This window comes from Diabrotica undecimpunctata, chromosome 9, assembly GCF_040954645.1.
Source record: "Diabrotica undecimpunctata isolate CICGRU chromosome 9, icDiaUnde3, whole genome shotgun sequence".
Classification (NCBI taxonomy): domain Eukaryota; kingdom Metazoa; phylum Arthropoda; class Insecta; order Coleoptera; family Chrysomelidae; genus Diabrotica; species Diabrotica undecimpunctata.
The window spans coordinates 126,083,639-126,107,379 of record NC_092811.1 but is presented as its reverse complement, the minus strand read 5'-3'; the positions used below and the strand labels follow the sequence as shown (position 1 = coordinate 126,107,379).

At 33.7% G+C, this 23,741-nt stretch overlaps 1 protein-coding gene across 1 annotated transcript; it reads right to left on the bottom strand.

Moving 5' to 3' along the window:
- Window positions 1-1,967: 1,967 nt before the first annotated feature.
- On the bottom strand, window positions 1,968-22,698 carry LOC140451412 (lysosomal aspartic protease-like). The gene is made up of 8 exons (XM_072545201.1): window positions 22,547-22,698; window positions 18,101-18,218; window positions 10,614-10,743; window positions 10,165-10,283; window positions 3,334-3,533; window positions 2,649-2,877; window positions 2,311-2,448; window positions 1,968-2,165 (listed from the first exon to the last, which is right to left on the bottom strand). The coding sequence occupies exons 1-8, from the start codon at window positions 22,609-22,611 to the stop codon at window positions 2,019-2,021; spliced, it is 1,146 nt and encodes a 381-aa protein (XP_072401302.1). The 5' UTR covers window positions 22,612-22,698; the 3' UTR covers window positions 1,968-2,018.
- Window positions 22,699-23,741: the final 1,043 nt, after the last annotated feature.

Below are 23,741 nucleotides of genomic sequence, written 5' to 3'. Positions count from 1 at the left end.
CCATTTTTTTAAATTTTGGATTTAACTGATTATGGAACTGGGCAACACAAATATAGCGTTGGTGCATAATCTTCCTGGTCTAAAACCTTGTCGTTCTTCTGCTAGTACTATAATTTCATTTAGTTTATTTATTATCACTTTGGTTATTAATTTTAGTGTTGTGTTTAATAAATTAATTCCTTTGTAATTTTCTGGGTTCGATTTGTCCCCCTTTTTGAAGAGAGGTATTAGGATGCTTGATCTCCATTCATGAGGAATTCTGTTTTGTTCTATTATTTTTTGGATTAGTTTTAATAGTTGTTTGGTCAGATCTGGTTCTCTTTACTTTAGAAGTTCGCTTGGTAGTCTGTCATCTCCTGGGGATTTTTTATTTTTTAATTTCCTTAATGCTTTCTTTACCTCTTCTTCCACAATATTTATTTCTTCGTTTGTCGTCACCTCTGGTGTTGGTGGTTCATTATCGTCACCTTTAGCAAATAGAGATCGAAAGTAGTCTACCCATGTTTCCTTATGAATGTTTTTCGTTTTTATTAGTCCATTCATCTCTTTTTTTTTTGTCCTGTGATCATTCTTCATATTTCTTTTTGTGTTCCGTAGAAATCGTGTTCCATCTGTTTTGAGAAACTCTGCCAGTGTTTCTTTTTTATTTGTCTAACTAGAGTATTCGTTTCATTTCTGATTCGTTTATAGTGGTTATATGCCTTTTGTGCTTGTTGTGTTCTGTATTGTAAAAAGGCTTTTTTCTTTTCTTCACATTTTGTCTTCACTTCTTCTCTAAACCATGATATGTTAATGTTAACACACTAACAGTGTACGTTAACTATATTATTTTTGAGTTTTTCCCAGCTTTCCGCGATGTTATCGTTTTCAAATATTTTATTCCCAGCTTGTTGGGATTTAAAATGGAAAATACTATGGATTTCATCTATCTAGAGTATTAAAAACTGCCAGATATTTAGCCAAACAAGGTTGAATAAGTTGAGAAGATAATGTTTTAAAGGAGATGAAAGGAGTTTTAGAAATATGAGCGGAGTGTCGTCTGAGCCAGTACTGGAATTTTTAAGTGATCAAGAAAGAAATTTAGTGCTTGGTAGATAATTGGGCTTGGGATGGGATATTCTCTAGGTTCCACTAAGGATAAGATAGTTTTTTCTTTTTCTATTTTAATTTTTAGGAAAGAAGCGTCATAGTTTTTACTTGATGAGGGATTTTCATAGACAGCCTCTAGGGTATCCGCAATTTCTTATAGAGAAGTTATAAGTTTGTCGTGGAGCCACAAATTGAGCGACGTTATCGGAGTGGAGCTGTTGATATTAATAACATAATTTGACAACGAAGTGTTTTTAGTTGGGCTTTTACTTTTCATCTCTTGAACTCTATTTGATTTTTGGGTAAATTGTATTTTTTTTATTTATTTAATGATACTTTGCTGTCCTGCATTGCTTTTTAACAGAATTTAATTCACGAGGCGACTGGGATACGATTTTTAATTTTCTTTATTTTGCTGATGTATATTTCTGCGCTTTTCAGAATGATCTGGTTAAAGTCCTCTAGTGATTTGTCAATACTTTCTGTTATGTTACAGTTTAGTAGAGCAGTTTCAATGTGATCAAAGAAGCTTTCTCAGTCTGCTGACTCGATTTTTCATTTGGGTGTATATATATTGTTAGAATGGGGAGCAAGTAAAAGATTAATTATTTTAATGACATAGTGGTCGCTACCATGAATGTACAATAGAGCTTACCCAAAAAATGATTGGTTAGTTGGGGATCGCATAGAGTGAGATCTATTGCTGATAATTCCACTGAAACAATATTAAGCCTGGTTAAAGAAGCGTTCTTTAAGGGATTTAAGTGAAAGTTGGTTATTACATTTCTATAACTTTATCTCTTGGTCGAGTATCCATTACATAACTGTAGCTAAGGAGACTAATTGGAGTGCAAGGTTGATATAGAAAGATAAAACTTAATTTTATACAGCAATATTTATTAATAAAATACTGATAAAGTTATAATTATTTAAGCAAGTTCAGCAAATCCAATACGGTTGTTGCCAAAATCGAACTCGCTGTAAACGGTTTTCAGGAATGAATCTCCAACCAACCATTCAAATCCACTGAGGAAGAACTCCTGGGCGACGAAACTGGAGATGCAATAACCAGAGTCCTATAAAATAAAAAAAAAACAACATTAAATAGTTGTCAGCAAAGTATATACAGCATTTTCCTTTACTTCTAAAATTAGTTGCATGGATATTCACAAATGCATATCACTTGATGAAAGACGTAATATTAAAGGAACTAATACTTACTTTGATGATGTACGCTGAAGCAGGAATGTCAAATTTCTTGCCTCCGAAAGTAAAGGATACATTAGGAAGTTTGTTTAAATCGGTGTTGCAATTAACGGTGTAAAGACCAACAGAGTAGTCATATGTAGCACCAATTGCCTAAAAATATTAACCTATCAGTACACAATTGATCAAAATACTATTTTACATTTATATATTTTTTTTCGAAATAAAATATAGTTTTAAATAATTAAAATATTAAAGCTTTTTATTATTGTAAAATATAATTGTAAAATAATATAATGTTATGATAAAATGTTAATAACTAAATAATACAATAATAAAACTATTATATTTACCGAGTTAACAACGTCAACGTCATCGGTTGGTCCGTAGATGAGGGAAGTACCAGTATCTATGACAGCTTCACATCCAGATTTGCATACACTACGACTGCCTACAGAAACACCTTGTAAATTGGTTTGCCAATAAAGTTGTGTTGATACTTTTGTGTAGGTGAAATCTCCTTTGTAGTATTTTGAATCTGATCCACCGAGCAACAGCTCTCCTTTGTCACCATTGGCAGTTCTGAAATTAAAAATCTTTAGTTGGATGGTAGGCAGCAATAACGAGCTATATCGTAAATATACTCAGTTTTATTTAAACTGCCCTTAACACGAAATTAAAATACCAATTATAAAAAAGGTGAAGATGATATAGAGTGGAATAGATAGAAAGATAAGTAACAAAGAAGCTAGGAAATGAGTAGCTTAGGAAAACGCGTGGATTTGACGAAATTTTAAATGGGACTGGAAAAAAGTCTTTTAAATACAACACTACTGGATTTTTTGTAATTTCTTTAGAACTTCTTTAATATTATCCTGTAATATGTCTCTAAAAAAACGTGTTAGGTTAGGTTAGGTTAGGTGATTTTCTTTATCCCTATTTATCCCTTCCCTTGCATTTCACCAAGATATTACTACATTGGAAAAACATAACCAAAAAAATGGAAAGGAAATAAAGTAAAAGTTATTATATACTTACTGGCTCAGATAAAAGGAAAATACTGGTGCGTCAAGAACTCCTTGTTTGATCATGTTTTGGAAAACTGGAGGAATGTTTTGTGCTGACAGATCTGGATAAGCCAATCCTAAGATACCGTCGAATGTGCTGCTTACGAAAGCTGGGGCAGTTTCGACAGTGGCTTCAGCAAAAGTTTGGTCGGTTATAGCAAGACCGGCAACCTAAAACAACAACATTTTAAATAAATTTACAACATTTTCAAACAAAAAAAACCAAAAATGTTAGCATTTTTAAACAAAACATAAAATAAAAAAAGCTTGTAAACTTGCTCGTCTTTGTTATTAGACTCTTTTATTCTTCTGGTGATTAGTTTTAATTCTGTACCAAACCTCTCAAGTACTTTAGTGTTCGTAATTCTATCAATTCATGTAATTTTTAATACTAAGCATTATGCATATAACCAGAGTTCGAAAGCGGAAGTGGAAGTGGAAACATGCTTTAGGAATTTTGTAGCCTTAACTGAATTAACATTCAACATGAAAATACAGTATTTGGGATGTGATAATGCTGGGGAGATAAGATCTAAAAGCTTTAACGATTTTTGTACTAGTAAAAGAATAGCTATACAATACTCTATACCTATGAATCCAGAGCAGAACGGATTAGCGAAAAAATACAATCGTACTATTTTAGATAAACCTATATGTTTAATTTTGGACAGCGATCTTGACAAGTCATTTTGGGAAGAACCTGTATTGGCTGATGTGTAATTAACGTACAAGTACATTGTCTAATACTGAACACCAGCTGAAATTTGATGTGGTTGCAAACCTGATATGAGCAAAATTAAATTATTTGGATGTAATGCTTATGCACATATTCTTAAAGAAGATCGATCTGGGAAGTATGGTGAGAGATCAATAAAATGTATTTTAATTCTCTATTAGAGACACTCAAACCATGGAGGAGAAAGTGCGAAGGAATGGGCATACCAGTAAGAGACGAATACCTATACACCTTAAGTTTTGCCGACGATCAAGTAGTCATCGCACAAGATGAAGAAGATCTCAGCTTTATGCTCAGAAAACTAGAAGAAGAATATAAAAACAACGGAATGGAAATAAACTTAGAGAAAACCGAATACCTAACAACAGAAAACAAGGATATGAGAAACCTAGAGATAGACGAGGGAAGACAAATAAATGGAACAGATAAATTCAAGTATTTAGGAACCATAATATCGAACCAGGGAACAACAGAAGAAGATATAAACAACAGACTGAGACAAACAAGAAACTGTATAAGACAACTAAACTCAGTGTTGTGGGATAAGAACATTACGATAAAGACAAAAAAGAGAATATATAATACCCTGACAAGAAGTATCCTGACATATGGGTCCGAAAACTGGACAATAAACAAGAGAAATAGAGGTAGAATAAGAGCAGTAGAAATGGAGTTCCTGAGGAGAAGCTGTAGACTTACAAAAAGAGACAGAATTGAAAACGCAGAGATTAAGCGGAGAATGGGAGTGCAATCAGACATAATCGACTATATAGAGGAGAAGAGACTATCCTGGTACGGCCACGTCAGAAGAGCGGACAGAGGACGCTGGATAAACAAAATCACAGAATGGAGCCCGATTGGAAGAAGAAAGAGAGGAAGACCCCGAAGGTCATTCAGAGATGAAATCGACGAGGCTATGGAGAAAAGAACCCTGCGAGATGGAGACTGGAATGACAGGGAAAATTGGAGAAAACGGTTGAGTGAAGGAAGACAGTGAAAACTGTGGAAATCCTTAGTAGTAGTAGTATTGTGACAATGGATACCGCCTCTGGGACTCTCTAAAACGAGCAGTGTTTACATCTAATTCAGATGTAAGATTAGATTTGATGAAAATTTTGATACGACGTAGAGGTGTGGATGAGCAAACTTACTGAAGCTGTAAAAATTGAACTTAAAGTAATACAACTTGATAGTAATCAAGAAAACGAGATAGACGTATGACTTATCTTGATGACCATGATGTGAGTGTGATATTGGCTGTATCTGCTGGCTGTCTCCCTTTTGAATTGGCTAAAAACTATAGCAAGGCTGTTTCGATGAAGAATGGATGGAAGGAGGCCATAGATAAAGTACTTTTGGCATTAGAAAGTAACGGTACCTAGTCCTTAGTAGAACCCAAAGCTGATGACGTAATCATTGATTACCGATGGGTTTTTATTGAAAAAATGTTGATGGTCGGTAAGTAAAAACAGCTCGATTAGTGGCCAGATGCTATCAGTAGCCAAAATTAGACAACGAAGACGTGTATGCACCAGTAGCTAGATTAGCTACCTTGAGGGTACTGTTAGCCATTGCTGTAGATTGGGATATGAATGTTTATCAACTTCCAGTGTGTAGTGATGTGTTTTTAAAGCCACCGCATTGCTTAAGTGTTAAACCTGGTGTAGTATGTAAGTTAGTAAAAGTTTTATTTGGTTTACGAGAAAGCCATAAATGTTAGAACACAACCAATAGTAAGCATTTATCTAATTTAGGATAAAAAAGATCTAAGGTTGATCCTTGCTTGTATTACAATGGAAAAACTTATGTTACGACAAAAATTGTCTTTTTAGGATTAAAAATTGAAAGAAAATAGAAGACTTTATTTGTTAGCCAGAAAAATTTAGTTACAAAAATGGTTAATCGTTTTAACATGGTCAATTGCAAGATTACTAAAATTTCAATGGAACCTAAATTAAATTTAGAAAAAGAAGCTTAAACTGATTTTCAAGTCCCTTAAAATGAGTTACTTGGTAGCTTGATGCATTTGATACTTTCCACTAAGCCAGATTTTTGTTTTGAAGTTTCATTTTTTGGAAGATTTTAAAATAATTTTAATAGTAATCATTGAAAGCATCTTAAAAATGTAATTCGTTATTTGAGCTATACTTATGAGTTGGGATTAATATACAATAAATTTACTAATATCTAATTATCAACTTCCGGTTCATGCATGTGCTGACTCAGATTTTGCGAGCAATGCTAATGACAGAAAGAGTACTCTACTCCAACTGGTGCTCTAAAAAGCAATCGATACTAGTTCTTAGTAGCATTAAAGTTGAATATTTGGCACTGTCAAAGCTGACAACCTGGGTTGCATAAAAATGGCTCAAATTTACTTGAGACCAAACGCTCAAAAAATATTGATGAAAAACACCATTTGGTCAAAGATATGGTAAATAAAGGAAATTTTGTTATTGAGTATGTTCCTACAAACAAACAGTTAGCTGATATTATGACCAAGGCATTGCCTGTTACTCAATTTAAATTATTGAAAAACTGTTTGAATGTTTCTAAAACTAATTTTTAATTTTACAGTTTAATTAGTTTGTTGTAATTTTGTTTGCAGTTTGTACTTAATTCAAGTGTACTTTTGTAGAATTGAGAGGGGGGTGTTGCTATACAATTTAGTACTATAATTATTTTGTGAGTGTTGGCAACACGTGTTCTTTTTTTTGATTACTGCTGACTTACTTGTCACTTGTCACAAGTCTCTTTACGCTTGTTTTCTTCTTCTTAACATGCCATACACCAAAGTGCGTAGGCGACTATCTCATTACTAGAATTCTGTTCTTGGCGGCGTGACACAGCTCGCCTGTATTGTGTATTCCTGTCCATTCATTAATATTTCTTAACCAGGATAATTGTTTGCGGCCGGCTCCTCTCCTACCTTCGATCTTCCCTTGTAGGATTAACTGTGGTATTTCATATTTTGCTCCTCTCAATATGTGCCCAAGGTAACCAATCTTGCGTTTTTTAATTAATTTAAAGAGTTCTCTTTCCACGCCGGCTCTCTTAAGGACGTCATCGTTTCGAACTCTATCCACTCAAGGTATGCGCATCATTCTTCTTAATGACCACATTTCAAATGCTTCAAGTTTATTGATAGATGTTTTTTTCAAAGTCCACGTTTCCATGCCATAAAGCAAGATGGACCATATGTAGCACTTGACCATTCTGTAGCGTATTTCGAAATTTAGGTTTTGATTACATAGGAGCGGTCTGAATTTCACAAAAGCTTGTCTTGCCATTTGTATTCGGGTTTTTATCTCTTGTTGTGGATCCGATTGGTCATTGATTGTGGTGCCAAGGTATTTAAAAGTTTTCACGCGTTTTATGCGATCGTCACCTATGCATATTATCGGGTTTTCTGGAGGGTTTCTGCTAATGACCATATATTTCGTTTTCAAAATGTTGATTTTGAGGCCATATTTTTTACCAATGCTAGTCACCCTATCAAGTAATACCTGCTGATCTTCCAATTTATCAGTTATAATCACTGTGTCGTCCGCATAGCGTAGGTTGCTAATTGGTATGCCGTTCACCTTAATGCCTAATTCCGTGTCTTCTAATGCTTCCGCAAATATATTTTCAACATATAAATTAAAAAGCATCGGAGAGAGTATGCAGCCTTGGCGGACACCTTTCCGGATTTCAAATTCATCCGTATATTGGTCTTGATCAATCCTCACCTTTGCCATTTGGTTCCAGTATAGATTCTGAATAATTCTGATTTCCTTCTGGTCAATGTTGGCCCTATGTAGTAGTTCCATCATGATATCATGTTTAACATTGTCAAATGCCTTCTCGTAGTCGATGAAGGTGAGGTAGACATCTTTTCGTTGATCTAAACAGTTTTGTATTAAAGTGTTCAAACATAAAATTGCCTCTCTTGTTCCTAGTCCTCCCTTAAAACCGAATTGTGTTGACGCTTGTGTTTACGCTTTACTTACTTCTAAAACAATAAGACTTATTGTTTTTCTAATTAGATATAATAATAGTGTTATTATTATTAACCTGCGTAAACATCATCTTCCACGTATTTTAACAGTTCTACAGGTATTTCGTCTAATTCCGCTATCTCATTATCTGATTATCGAGTTTTTAATAGCATATTTGATTCTATTTATCACGATCTTTTGTCTCTCTATCTAAAGGATTTACGTCTTGTATCTGCTGCATGTCACCCATTTTATCTTTAAGAAATTCTTTTACGTACTCCATTTATCGTCTTAATATATATACATCGGTTTAGAACGTCTTTCGACGTTGTCCGATACCTAAACACCATCTCTTCCTATCTTCGCAGTCGTTTGTTGTTAAATTTCTTTCGCTCATGGACTTGTTTACGCCGTGTTGCCATTCTAATCTGGGTCTTCCTCTTTTCCGTCGACCTATCGGTTGCCATTCTATTACTTTTTTGGGGAGTCTTGATGCTGGCATCCGTTGAACATGCCCATACCACCTTAATTGTTTCTTCTCTATATCTTGAGTTATATTTCCTTCTATTCCCATACGTTGTTTTATTACATCATTTCTGATTCGGTCTCGTCTGGAAATACCTAAAGATCTTCTCATTGCATCCATCTCTACTGCTTCTATTCGCTTTTTGTTCTTTTCACTAATTCTCCATGTTTCAGCGCCATAAAGAAGAGTAGTTTTAATCGTGGTCTCATATATATTAAATTTCCTTCCTTTCGTTATCTCTTTACTCCACAGTATACTATTGAGACATCCTAAGACTTTCTTTGCTTGAGTGATTCGTTTTTCTATTTCCCGTGTATCAGTTCCTGTATTGTCAAAGGCAACACCCAAGTAGTCATAGCTCTGACAGCAGGAAATATGTTGTCCGTTTTCGAGGTCTATGTTATCTGACTCGTTTCCAATACAAAGATATTTGGTTTTTGTTGTATTGACATTCATTCCCCAGTCGTTATATTCTTCTATCAGTTTTCTTAGCATGTACTGCATGTCTTCCCTGTCGGTCGCTAGCACTACCTGGTCATCAGCAAACTGGAGTGTATATATACATTCATTGCTAAGCTCTATACCCATCCTATGTACCTTTCTTTTTCATCTTTCTAATGCCGCTGCAACATATATCTTGAATAAGGTTGGTGAGATACAGCATCCCTGTCGCAAGACTTTTGTAACCAGGAATTCTTCCGTTAGATATTTTCCTGTTTTTATCTGTGCCTTAGAATCTCTATATAGTTCTTGTACAGCATTTATCAATGTGTGGTTGATGTTAGATCTTTTCAACGTTGTCCACAGTTTTGTTAAGGGGATGTTGTCATATGCTTTTTGCAGGTCTACAAAAGTAATATGAGTTTCTAGATTCTTAGCCGATCTTTTTTCTATTATTTGTTTAAGACAAAATACGTTATCGGTGCACGATCTTCCTGCACGGAACCCGCTTTGTTCTTCCTCTTCATTGTGCTTATATTCTTCCTCGATCATATTTCTCAAAATTCGTCCATACAGTCTGCTCAGGGTGCTGGTTACAGATATGCCTCTATAATTATTACAATTCCTTTTGTCCCCCTTTTTGTGTATTGAGGACATGTATGCCGTTCTCCATTGTTCTGGTACTGGGTGTCCATTTAGACACTGATTGATCACATAAGTTAATATTTCAAATAGTTTATGAGTTCCATTCTTAAGCATTTCAGCATAGATTCCCTCAGGTCCAGCGGATTTACCATTCTTTAGGGTCATTACAGCCTTCCTTACTGTTTCGATGTCTACCCTCGCTTCCTCTCCTTGTATATGTACTGACTGTGTTGGGGAGTTCTGGACTACTACTACTGAGGAGACTGAGGAGACTGATGGAGACTGAGTTATCGTCTTAATGTCTTGGTTAAATCTATTAGAAGTACTCTTTTCTTGTCATTTATGTATCTTTGATGATTTTTTTAACCCATTCCGATTACTTTGCTTATTTTTTTATATTTCAATTTCCAAGTAATTTAAATATTTAGTTTAAACAACAGTGATTTTTTTAAACTTTTAAATGTTTTAACTCACCTCGACGCTGTCTTTAGATAAGAAACCACTCAAAGCACCAGATCCGTATTCAATGTGGAAGGATCTGCCATCTTTCTGGTATGTTGAAGATTTGCTAGCATCGTATTGTTTATGGTTTTCTAAAATATAAGTTTTGTTAATTTTTGATTTATACCAAATATGATGTAACATATAATGAAATAAAATAGGTTCAATTAATAATGGAAAATTTATTAAGAATTTTTATTTATGCTTAGATTTTTATTATGAACTTCATGTTTGATAAAAATTGAATTTTCAAATATATTAATAAAATTAAAGAAACTAATTTTACAGTGGCCAAAGAGACATTACAAAAAGTAGTAAAAATTTTAATGGTTTATTCAAAACTATTGCTAATATTAATCCATTTATATAAGTATCTCCAAACTTCTACAAACTATCCTTTGTATATTACAATATATACTTACTGCAACCGTTTTGTGCGGAGGTGGCTTGGCATTTGCTTGAAGGGACCCAAAGATCGGTAGATCCAGTATCAAAAATGACGTTGAATTTTTGTGCAGGTGTTCCTACACCGATTTCTCCATAATAATCAAGCTAGATAAAAAGTAATTGTCATTAATATTTATACAGATTACAAATAAACTATTAATTTGGTTAACCCTTTGAGACCCTGTGTACATGTGTATGTACATAGCTTTTATTGTTTTGTTAAATACTAACTACTCGCTTATCTATACCGAAATAGCATTCAGTCACTCAAATATACATTTACGATCCACATTTTTAACTTCTGCTTCCATCTAGTGGTCAAGATGTAAAGTTGTCAGCGATTTTGTTGTAAAGTGTCAGCTGTTTAGTTCGTAACCGATACTGCTAGTTTTATTTTACGAGAAACTGTTATCTTTTGTGAAACGAAATCGATCCAACTTTTTAAGTGTGATTTATAAGGTAAGTAGTTTTTTATAAAGTACAAAACATTGCCATAAAAACGATAGTTTTGAAATAAACAAACATTTTTTAGATGCACATGAGCCTGTACAAGGGGTCTGAAAGCATATTTCTGATTGTACATCTGTATGTACATATGGTCTAAACTTGGGTTTTAACTTAGTATTGTTGATTGTAGATAACATGGATTACAAAAGAAAAAAATATGATTTCGACAACCCAAAACATCTCCAAGAGTTAATTGACATGCTAGAGGACGGTAACTTACCAGAAATAGACAATTTGGAAGTTCCCGGAGGAGAGAGTTCTGACGAGGAGGATGGAATTCTGGATAACTGTGAGACTAAATCTATTATAAGACCAGGGGTTCATGCTTTGACCAGACGTGACACTGAGACACTGTAAGAAGGTGATGGCAGCGAAAATGATAATGAGGAGTTAGGGAGAACTTATGATTCAGACGACGAATATATACCAGATGAAGTTGCAGGTTACTCGGGTACAAAAAAATTAGGAAGTAAAGTATGTTTCTCAGAAAAGGAGTGTTCTAAAAAACCAAAGCAAAGAGAAATTAAAACAAAAAAGAGAACCGTAGAGTGGACTAAGGCATCGATAGAGACTCCTGTATTTTCATGGCATCCTACTTCCCCAAATACAAGTCTTAAAGAGCCACTGTACCCAATTCAGTATTTTTCGAAGTATATTTCAAATGATTTGTTTGAAAATATAGCAACATTTACAAATGTATATGCCTTACAGAACGGAAAAATTTTTAGACCAACTAATGAGAGAGAAACTAAAATTTTATTTGCACTTCATATAATGATTGGAAATTTAAACAAATTTCCCAAAATTAGGATGTACTGGGAAAGAAGCCTTAGTATTAGAATGTTCCTAGATAACATGTCTAGGTACAGATTTTTCCAGCTTAGAACATGTTTACATCTAGTGAACAATTTGGAAAGACCAGCAGGTGATATAGATAAATTTTATAAGGTTCGTCCTATTATCGACGCTGTCCGAAAGAGATGTTTACAGCTTGAACTTGAGGAAGTACTTAGTGTTGACGAGCAAATGATTCCTTACACAGGAAAACTTTCGGTAAAACAATATGTGAAGGGGAAGCCCTGTCCTTGGGGAATAAAATTATTCGTCTTGTGCCGAAAAAGTGGTCAGGCTTTTGATTATGTTTTTTATCAGGGTAAATCTACAGAACTGAATGCAGATATTAAAATAAAACATGGATTAGGGGCATCTATCGTTCTTCAACTAGCCGAAAGAATTTCCACCAGTGAAGGCCACAAATTATATTATGACAATTATTTCTCATCTTATGAACTACTTGAAATATTATTGGCCAAAAAAATATATGCTGGAGAGACTATTCGAATAGATAGATTTTTCAAACCTCCTGTGTTACCAGACAATGAAATGCTGAAACTACCGAGAGGTTCCGAGTCGTCAATAAAGACAAAAATGTGGTGGTGGTCAAATGCTTAGATACAAAGACTGTGAACTTAGCCTCCAATTATGTTGGTGCAGGTAATTTAGACATAGTTAGAAGATGGGACAAAAAGGCTCTTGTTACGTAGATGTTAACCAACCTGAAATTGTCAAAGATTATAATTATGGAATGGGCGGAGTTGATCTAATGGACCAGATGATTAATTATTATCGAATATTTATTAGATCGCGAAGTGGACATTGCGTGTTATTATGCACATGATAGACTTCGCTCTCACCAACAGCTGGCTGGAATACAGAAAGGACTGCGATAAATGTAATACAACCAATAAGGATCGAATGAAATTTCTAGACTTCAGAGTCAGAGTTGCCGAAAGCCTAATAAATATGGGCAATTCAGTAAGTAGAAAACGAGGAAGACCAGCATCTTCATCTCCTAAGCCTTCTATTTAAAACATTTAAAAGACGAGAGACGAGACCATTTTTGGAAATACAAACGGACAATTTTGGTCACATACCGGAGTTTGATTCTAAGAAGGAGGCTACTAGGTGTAAAAACAGATTGTAATGGACGTAGTCATGTGTTCTGTACAAAATGTAAAATACATCTGTGTTTAATTAAGGCTAGAAACTGTTTTGCAGCTTTTCATGAACAGTAAATATGTAATAATAATTACTTTGTAGTAAATATATTTTTAGTGTTGAGTTTATATTTAAGACCATATGTACATACATATGTACAATAAAAATTTTTTTTTTAAAGCGTACACAAGTTTTTTCATTTTATCTTACTAATTGAAGACTTTTGAAATATAAAAACACATAAGATTTTTTTTTTTTTTTGAAAATAAAAAAGTCAGGTCTCAAAGGGTTAAAGAGTTATAATATTTTTGGATGATTCAATGGTACACACAGAAGTAGACCTCGACAAAAGAACTCGCTGCAGTGTGGCTAAAATAGACAATAAGTGGCGTATAGTAAAACTATATCACTCTACCCATAGACCATGTTCTTTATATATGGCCATATATGGTTTTCAACACTTTTCTTTCAAATATTTTCATTAAATTCTGCTCTCGCGTCGTCATTACCCATATTTCTGATCTGTAAGTAAGCACAGGGCGTATTATCGTCTTAAACAGTGTACGTTTTGTTTTTTTTGAGACATATTTTCCCTTTTTGAGACATATTTTCCCTTTTTGCTGAGATCCTAGGTCATAGTAGCATCGATTGCCCACTCATATTCGCTTTCTTATTTTTGGATTGTGTCAGATTGTTTTTGCAGTTCACCAGTAACCCCAAGTAGCAGAATTCTTTTATTGTTTTGAGTATTTTATATTGCATCTTTAAGTTGTTTTGTTGAATTCGATACAATGGCGGCATATTTTCAGTTTCTTCTTAAGGTGCCCCCTCAATTACTGAAGGTTGGCTATAACTACAGCAAATGGCTCTCTATCTTGAGCTGTTCTTAGTATTGATGCCTGTGTGTCCATGCCTGTCCAGTCTGTTACATTTTTCAGCCAGGAGCATTTTCTTCTTCCTGTACTTTTTCTTCCTTCAATTTTCCCTTTCATTATCAGTCGTACGAAGTTGTATTTTTCTCCTCTTTAAATATGTCCTAGATAACTCGTTTTTCTGTTTTTTACAATATTTAGGAGTTTTCTCTCAGTCCCTATTATTCCTAGCACCTCGTTGTTGATCACGTGCTCTGTTCAAGATATCTTCAGTATCCTTTGAAAAACCCACATCTCAAAGGCTTCTACACGTCTCATACTTGTGATTCCGAGAGTCCATGTTTCCACTCCGTATAGCAATATGGAATAAATGAATATTTTCACAAATTGGTATCGGATATCCAATGATAAGGTAGAGTTTATTAGGAATTTTTTCGTTCTTTGAAAAGCGGACCTAGCATACTCTATACGAGCACGTAATTTAACTTCGTAGTCAAGATCGTTTGTTATCCAGCAGCCAAGATACTGGATTTTTTGTACTAGTTCTATCTGTTTGTTTTAGATACGAATATTAATGTCGGCATTTGGTGCACGTGTAATGGCCATTACTTTTGTTTTATTTGTGTTCATATTCAGCTCCAAGCTATCTCCCTCTCTGGTTATGGCATTTAAAATTCGTTTGCAAACCCTCAGCACTGCCCGAAATCACGACGATGTTGTCTGCATATTTTAAGTTGTATACATATTCCCCGTTGATTTTTATTCCTTCTTCAATATTTTTGAGAGCATTTTGGAAGATCTTTTCGTCATATATATTAAACAATAGTGGACAAAGAACACAGACCTGGCAAACTCCTCTTTTTATTGACATTTCTGCTGTCATACGATTGTCTATTTTCCTTGACGCCATTTGATCCCAAAATAGGTTTTAAAAATGGGCCATCGTGTTAAGGTCTATACCATGTTGTGTTAGGACTTCTATGAGTTCTGTGTATTTTACTAGATCAAACGCTTTTTCGTAGTCGATAAAACAGAGAAACTCATATAAAGCCCCATACGAAATCTTAATTGATTGTCGCTCAGATTTCTTTCGCATTCTCTTTATATACGTTGATATACAACTTTGAGTAAAATTTTGTACCCAGAAAATGGCTCATCAGGCTAATATTCAGTTTACTGTGTATTAATCATTAAGTCCAATGTCTTCTGTGCCAGCTGTGTTTAGGATTCTTGTGAAAGCTTCAACTACTCCATATATACAGCGTGCATGATAGTGCATGTCCATGGCGCAGTACTGTGTTAGTTTTTAACAATTTAGAGAGACTTCAGAGAGTATCATCTTAAATAATTTTACCAATCAAAGTGATATTTCAAATATCTCCTACTAGTCCTTCACAGAGAATATCGTGCCACTGTGTTGCTGCACTGAAACTGTCGAGCTAGTAGGTTAGAAATCTTCAAATTTACCGAAATTATAAGCGTCTTAAGATTGTCATTACTTCTTCTTCTAATATGTGCAAAAAAATTTTAAAGGCCTGTGATACAAATAGAAGAGAGTTGAATCTTAATGTTAAGCTCTTGGAAGATTGATATATTTATTATGTGCTCTGTCCATGAGATACGAAGCATTATCCTCCAGCAAAGTATTGTCTCAAGGGTGTCAATTCTTTTCTATCGTTGGATTTCATTATCCATGTTTTGGACCCGTAATTTAATAAATAACGAGTGATCTTTCCATAGGTTTGATAATCGACTCATTCCTATTCTACTACGTATTTCGGTTTCACAAGAGTCGCATTACTAATGTAGAACGCTAGATAATACAACTCGTTAACTGTTTCAAATTGGTCCAAATCTCCGATTAGTTACAGTACATTTGAATAAACAACTCTCATAATTTTTATTTTTTGGTTTATTGATCCTATCATCATCATCCAGCCTCAAGAGTCCACTGCTGAACATAGGCCTATTCCTCATGTTTCCAACCCCGTCTATCTTGCGCCGCTCTCATCCAGTTTTTATCGAGTCTTCTTAAATCGTCAGTCCATATTGTAGGTGGTCGACCGACGCTTCTCTTGTCTTCCCTTGGCCTCCATTCCAATAACCTCTTTGTCCATCGCCCATCTGTCATTCTGGCTATGTGTCCTGCCCATCTCCATTTTAGTCTGGCTATCTTCTCGGTGATGTCAGTCACTCCGGTTCTTCTCCTGATGTCTTCGTTGGTTATTCTGTCTCGCAGAGTTATTCCTAACATGGACCGCTCCATTCTTCTCTGCGTGACTCTCAGTTTGGTAGCTGCTGCTTTTGTTAAGGTAAGTGTTTCTGCTCCGTACGTCAAGACTGGGAGGACGCACTGATCAAATACCTTTCTCTTTAGGCATGTGGGCAGCTCACTTTTAAAAGTTTCTCTCAGTTTTCCAAATGCTGCCCACCCAAGGCCGATTCTTCTCTTCAGTTCATGAGTCTGGTTATCCCTGCCAATCATAATTTCATGTCCCAGGTATTTATATCTATCTACGAGTTCTATTTTTTTTCCACCAATACTGATGTTCTGGTTGGGTACCAAATTGGTCATGATTTTTGTTTTCGAGATATTTATATTTAAACCTACCCTTTCTGTAGCCACAACGAGTTCCTGTACCATCTCTCTTGCCATACCTAGATCTTCAGCTATTATAAGTATATCATCGGTGAAACGTAAGTTGTTTAGATATTCTCCATCTATTTTTATTCCCTTTGTCATCCAATCCAAATTCTTAAAAGCATGTTCTAGCACCGTATTAAAAAGTTTAGGTGACACTGGGTCTCCTTGTCTAACCCCCCGTTCTATTTTTATGCGATTACTGTTAGTATGTAATCTGACAGTGGTTGTTGCCTGCAGGTATATTTTGTATAATAATTTAGTATATCTATAATCTAGCCTGCATTCTTTAAGCGCCTGTAATATTTTGCTTAGCTCAACTGTGTCAAAGGCTTTGTGAAAATCGATAAATATTAGAACTAGAGGTTTATTGTATTCCACTGCTTTCTCTATTAGGGTTTTTATACTTTGTTGGTCATTTGTTCCGTAACTTTTTCGGAATCCTGCCTGTTCCCTTGGTTGATAAGTCTCTAATTTTCTTTCCATTGTCTTAACTAGTATTCGCGTAAACAACTTATATATATGGCTGAGGAGGCTAATCGGTCTGTAATTCTCTAAATTTGCTTTATCTCCTGCTTTGTGTAATAGAATCATAGTAGCGTTGTTCCAGTCTGTTGGAATATTGGCGCTGTGAAGGCAGATATTGAAAAGTTGTTTAATTTTTTCAAGTAATACATCCCCTCCAATTTTTAGTGCTTCTGATACTATTCCATCTTCACCCGGGGTTCGATTATTTTTCATTTTCTTCAGGGCTTCTTTGATTTCTGATTTTGTTATATCGGGCATTAAATCTGATCCTTGGTTTAATACCCCAGTTTTTAGTGTAATTGGAGGTTCCGTATTGTTATCTTTTTTTCTTGATCTATATAACTCTGTGTAGAACTCTTCGACTATTCTTAATATTTCATCTCTGTTCGTTGTTTCTTCTCCAGTGCTGTTTCTCAGTTTGTTAATTTCTATTTTCCCCTTTTGTACGCTCCTCTTCAAAACTTTCATGTTCTTATTTTGCTCTATTGCCTGTTTTGTTTTTTCTACATTGTAGTTTCTTATATCTTTTCTTATTGCCTTTGTGATCGTCTTATTTATTTGATTTATCGATCCTAATCGATATTCATTATTGATCCTAAGACTACATCAATTGCTTTCAGTTTTCATTAACTGTAGTGGATTTGATATATTAAGATGGCAGCAACGATTACGGATCTTTGATAGAAGGAATTCATAAAGAAAAAAAAATTATCTCTGTAGAAGTGGAAATTGATGCTGATGCTGAATGTTTGCAGGTAGAGTTAAATGAAGAATATAAAAAAATGTAAACTGCAAATCAATTATGATACAAACCTAATTAAAGAAAAAGCAAAAATTGTAAAAAGCTTCAACAAAATAAATCGTAACAAAAATCTTCTTTAAAAATTATTAAGTGAAAACAATAATTGCAACTTACGTCATATTCGTTGACTAAAGGTACTGCTCCTTGTCCTCCAAATTTATTGCGTAGTCCGCTTCTGGCTACATTACGCAACCTTCTTTGTCCATTATCAGGTACTTTTTTCAAAGGAATTCTGCAAAAATACCCTGGTATTAAAGATCTAATACGCCTACATATTTACAATTAATATTAGATTTTGGGTAAATACAAAAAAAAAACTCTACAAAATAATAATACGCTTCAGAGACCTGAACTCTAACAAAGAGTAGTGTGTAAGTATCAGTAAATAACAATGGAGTGTAAAGAAGACGATACTACTTCGAACTTTATAGAATCTATTAGGAACCAGATATCGTAAAAGACAGGACGTCTAAGGTGGATAGGGCACGTAATAGGACAGAAACCAAATGACCTGGCTAAAAAAATACTCCATGATAGGCTCATTGGTCAGAGAATTTGCATTATAGCAAATACTTTGTTTCAACAACCTAAAAGACGACTATATACCTGGAAATCTCCAGCTCGTCAAGAATGAAAGGTAGTCAGAAATCAAATCGACTACATCATCTTTAACAGAAGGTTTAGAAACAGTATAACATCTGCAAAAACATTCCCAAGTGCAGACGCAGCAACTAATCATAATCTGCTCTGTGTTGGATTCGAACTAAAATTAAAACTCAGAAGCTCAGAAAAAACATAATAATCGACCTAAGAAATACCGAAATAGCAGATGAGTTCGGAAATAAAATAAATCATTAAATTAAAAAACAGCTAGTAGTCCAGTTACTGTGGCATTTTCCCTTTAAATTTTTTATAACTGCACCGATTTATCTAAAATTTTTACAGTGGGTAGTAAATTACTCAAAAAACATAAGTTATATGGTGCCGATGTGTGCTTCTACCCCTGGAGTTTTTGGCACCCCATCTAGGGGGTTGAACTTTTTACACTCAAAATAACCTCGGAAATTGATAGAGAATAAAATTTTAAACAAAAAATGTCATATAAATTTTTTTCGCTAAATCAATACTTTTTTAGTTATACGCACTTGAAAAAGTAAACTTTTCGCAAAAAAGAACATGTTTTCCAATGATTTTGTACGAATAATTCAAAAACAAAGCGTTTTATTGAAAAATCTATAATGAACAAAAATAAAGCTTATAAAAAAACAAAGAGTTTGTTTTTTATTAAGTTTTATAAGTACAATACTAAGCGATTTATAATTGTTTGAAGATGACTTTTTATTTTTGGGATACTATACTCGATGCATTTAACATCAAATATCGGAAAATGGACATCTTTTTTGATAAAAACTCATACAACACTTTTTAAAGAGGTAGAAAATACCTTTAAAATGAGCTATGTTAAAAGCCATTTTGATTAAAACAAAGCGAAATACGAAGGAAAGAATTTGAATTACTCTAGCGTTTTAAAAAAAAACGAACAGTATAAGTAACACTATTTCGATAAGAATTGAAATTAAACATATATCTTCTACAATTCATTTTATTTTAGTGTTATTTATAAGTTTTAAAAGTTTAGCCTGTTTAAAATGCGTATTTTTTGAAAAAATCATGTTTAAATTAAAAAATCTTTTTTTTTAATTATCTAAAAATTTACATTTTTTCAAAATAAATCTAAAACTATAAGAGATACGTGAAAAATGGTTCTATACCAAAATGTAGTTTTTTTCTTAACAAAAATTTTGATTTTTTTATTTTTGTTGTAGCTCGAAAAATAATAGAGATATAGCCAATTGAAGTTTGAGATACAGCGGCTGACACACCTGTAATCAGCACTTTGGCCCTTTACTATTTAAAAAGAAAGAATTTTAACATATTTTAATATACTTAGTCTTGTAGCTTTTGAAATTACCTTCAAAATATTTTTTTAATGGACACTGTAGCGTAAAAATTAACGGAGTTATTCTAAAAAAAATTTGGAGCATGTTATTTATATTTTGGAGCATCAACTTATTTTCTGTACATATATATATAAATGCTTTATTCAAGTATATTCGAAAAACTGGTAACAGACACACTAACACTCACACAAATATGTATATAATACATACATATATATATATATATATATATATATATATATATATATATATATATATATATATATATATATATATATATATATATATATGTTATGTATATAATATAGGCACCTCTAAACTGAACATTTGCTTCAGAGAACTAACGAACACAGAGAAGCGACACTTCTTTGAAGTTGCGTGGGCAAGCCGCTTTTGCTGTATGGCCTTGCCAAAGACACCCACATGAACAAAATGAATAAGGTCGAAGATTATTCATCATTACTTGAATAAATGCAATACGAATCCTTTATTAAAGCCACAACTAAAAATAGTGCAGTTAAATTATCATCTCTTGTACCAACTGTAAGTGCCCTGGATGAGCATATCAAAAGAGTTTATTTACAAACTCAGATATGGCTTGGAAACAAAGAGATTGATATAACGGATTGGGGATGGTTCAAGAGTGATGATATTTTACAACCTATAAAAATGAAAAGTTCACCTGCACCAGAAGAACTATTGAAAATTATTTTTTGCAATTGCAAAAAGGGTTGCGGCTCAGCGTCTAGCTGTCGTAGACTAGGTCTATTTTGCAATGCTGCGTGTGGAACATGCTCTGGCGACAATTGTCAAAACTGTCCTGCAAAAGACGAAGAGGTGGAGTTAGAACACGACGAGAATAACGCTTCAGACAATGAATAATTTGATATATTGTGAATAATTTTTATTTTTGTAAATATATTTTGTACACTTTCTAATGTAAAGTATTTTCATGTATAATTTATTACAATAAAAACATCATGAGTATACTTAATTTTTTTATTTAGACATTTACCGAAGGGGAATTTATTTCGTGAGCATAGAGGTGGTTTTTAAGGGTTGAAAATAAGCAACCAATCAAAAAATATTTTATTGATAAGAAAGGAATTTTTGAATATAAATGTACATTAAAAACTTTTGAAGTTGTTTAAGAAGATTTTTTTATATATTTTGACATAGGGGGTAGTTTTTAAGGGTTGAAGTGTTGCAATCAACCAAAATTATTTTATATAAGCAGATAATTACATTGTAGATGATATAAATGCACTACAAAAGCGTTTGAACCTGTTAAACGATTTTTTACAATTATTTTTATTAAAAGGGGTGGTTTTTAAGATTATTTAAGGGTTGAGAATGTACAAAATATCCATTAATATAATTGACAATATTTCAATTACCTAATTTAACACGATTTAAATCCATAAAATGCTTTAATATAAATTTTTTTCATTATTTTCAATAAGGGTTGATTTCACCCCTTAAAAATAAAAAGCTCACCTATCGCATATATAACTTTTGAAGAGGGAGGTAAGATAAGCCTAATTCCAAATTATTAGCAAAATCGATTTAGTTATAAAAAATTTGGAGGTATTGACCTCTTTTCCTCCACAGTGACTGGAGTATAGATAGATCTGAACAAAACAATATCGGACAAAATATAGATATAATGAATTCTGCCATGGTTACCATAGCAGACGAAGTTTTGAAATCAGAAAAAAAAACAGTAAAGAAAAAGGATTGGATAACCGATAACATACGATACATAACATACCATACGATACGATACATTGGATACGAGGTTAAGCAAGCAAAAGAGGCCTGAACGGAACAGAAATGTCGTGAGATTGAAGAACTACAAAGAGAAACATGACGAGTTTAATATACACAAAAAACTTAAAGAAATTACCTACACTCAGGACACTTACACAGAGACACTTAATCCGGATGAAGAAATTAAAACTCGTATAGAAATTGCAAGAAGAGCGTTTATAAAACTTAGATCAATTCTGAGCTTCTCAGCTGAACTTACAGCTGAGAATTAAGTTCCTAAAATGTAATGTGTATCCTGTATTATTGCATGGATGTGAAACCTGGATTATGAAGGTTAACATGATGAACAAATTAGAAGCCTTCGAGATGTGGTTATATCGTAGAATGCTCAGAATATCATGGGTTCAACACATTTCAAACATAGAAGTCTTGAACAGAGTAGGTCAAGGTGAAGGCGACTTAATAAAGATGATAAAAAAGATAAAACTTGAATATCTGGGGCATGTAATGAGAGGAAGCAGATACACGATAATGCAGATGATAATAACGGATAGATCGACGGAAAAAGAGGAATTGGTAGGAAGAAATACTCATACCTCCGAAACCTTTATCAATGGACTGTCTTATCAGCAGATGGGCACAGTACTCAAAGAAGAAGTATCTTGTTTGCTGAAGTACAGTGAAATCGGTAACATTCTGATTATTTTTCTCTTTTAGATGTTCAAAGTGTGATTTTTTTTAAATATAAACAATAAAATGTAGTGTTGATGCACAAAAAAGGTACATAATAAAAGGTTAAAGTAATCTGGGAAGAAAAAGACTGAATTACCTGATAATTTCACTGCTAGCTAGAGCAGCTACCACCAACACAACCAAAAACTTAGCGTACATCATGATGAAGTAATTTAGTTTTTTATTTTTTGTTGTTTATATACAGTTTCATATCGCTTTTTGAAGTACTTGAGATACTTAAAGAGTCTTATTGTTTTTTTTTAACAAAAACTTCCATTATTTTACGTCACGACACTTGAAAAAGTATTTTTTTCCAAATTTCGGAATAAAAATGATCTTTAAACCTTATCAATATTGTTCTGAAGATATTTTGTTTAATTTTATCTATCAGGTCAAGTTCAAATACTTTCATTTATTATGTTTAAAAACGCTTTATAATGGTGGTTGGAAACAAAAAGGTCTTAATTATTAGATAGCATAATGCTCTTTTTCTCTAATCGTTTAGTCCCATTTTTCTGAGCTCTTTTTCAACATTTTCTATTTATCCTCGCCCAGGAGTTCCTGTACTTTATTTTACTGATTTATTTATTTATTTTGCAATTGCGCCTCCCTTTAGAGCTATGTTTGACATCAATGTCTGAGCTACTTTTTTTTAAGCCCTTCTCTCTATTCGGATTGCCGAATATAGGCCTCTCCTAATTCTCGCCATTCATTTCTGTTGTCTGTAAGATGTTTTCGCATTGGTCCTGCAGATCTTTTAATATCGTCGCTTCAGCGCATTTGCTGTCTTCCTCGTGGTCTTTTGGCTTCATATGGCCGCCGAAAATTTCAGATTTCTTTATTCCATTCTAAAGACCATTCCATTCTTTATTCTTAAGACGTTCGTTATGTCCAGCTCATTTCTACTTCAGTTTAGCTGCATGTTCGACAGCATCTTTTACTTTTGTTCTATTACGAATGTCTTCATTGGTTTTATGGTTTTTGAGTGAGATACCCAACATTGTCGTTCCATAGCTCTCTGAGTTTTTCTGATCTTCTCCATGTTTATTTTAGTGAATGTCCAGGTTTGAGCTCCATATGTTAGTACAGGTAGTTAGTCACAGGTGTTGTACCCTTTTCTAAATCCGGCTTGTTCTACTGGTTGATATCAGTCAAATTTAATTAACCTAATTTGTAATAATCTTTGTAAAGGTTTTGTAAAGTTGTGAACTTGGTCGATAATTTTTCATTTGCGGTGTTTACCTTTTTGTGTATTAGTATTGCTTTAGCAGTATTCCATTGTTCGGATATGC

Coding starts and splice junctions, on each gene's coding strand:
- LOC140451412 (XM_072545201.1), bottom strand. CDS start 22,611: ATGATGTACGCTAAGTTTTTGGTTGTGTTGGTGGTAGCTGCTCTAGCT. Junction 3,534..10,164: donor TATCTAAAGACAGCGTCGAG/GTGAGTTAAAAC, acceptor TTGTTGTTTTAG/GTTGCCGGTCTTGCTATAAC. Junction 2,878..3,333: donor TTTTCCTTTTATCTGAGCCA/GTAAGTATATAA, acceptor TTTTAATTTCAG/AACTGCCAATGGTGACAAAG.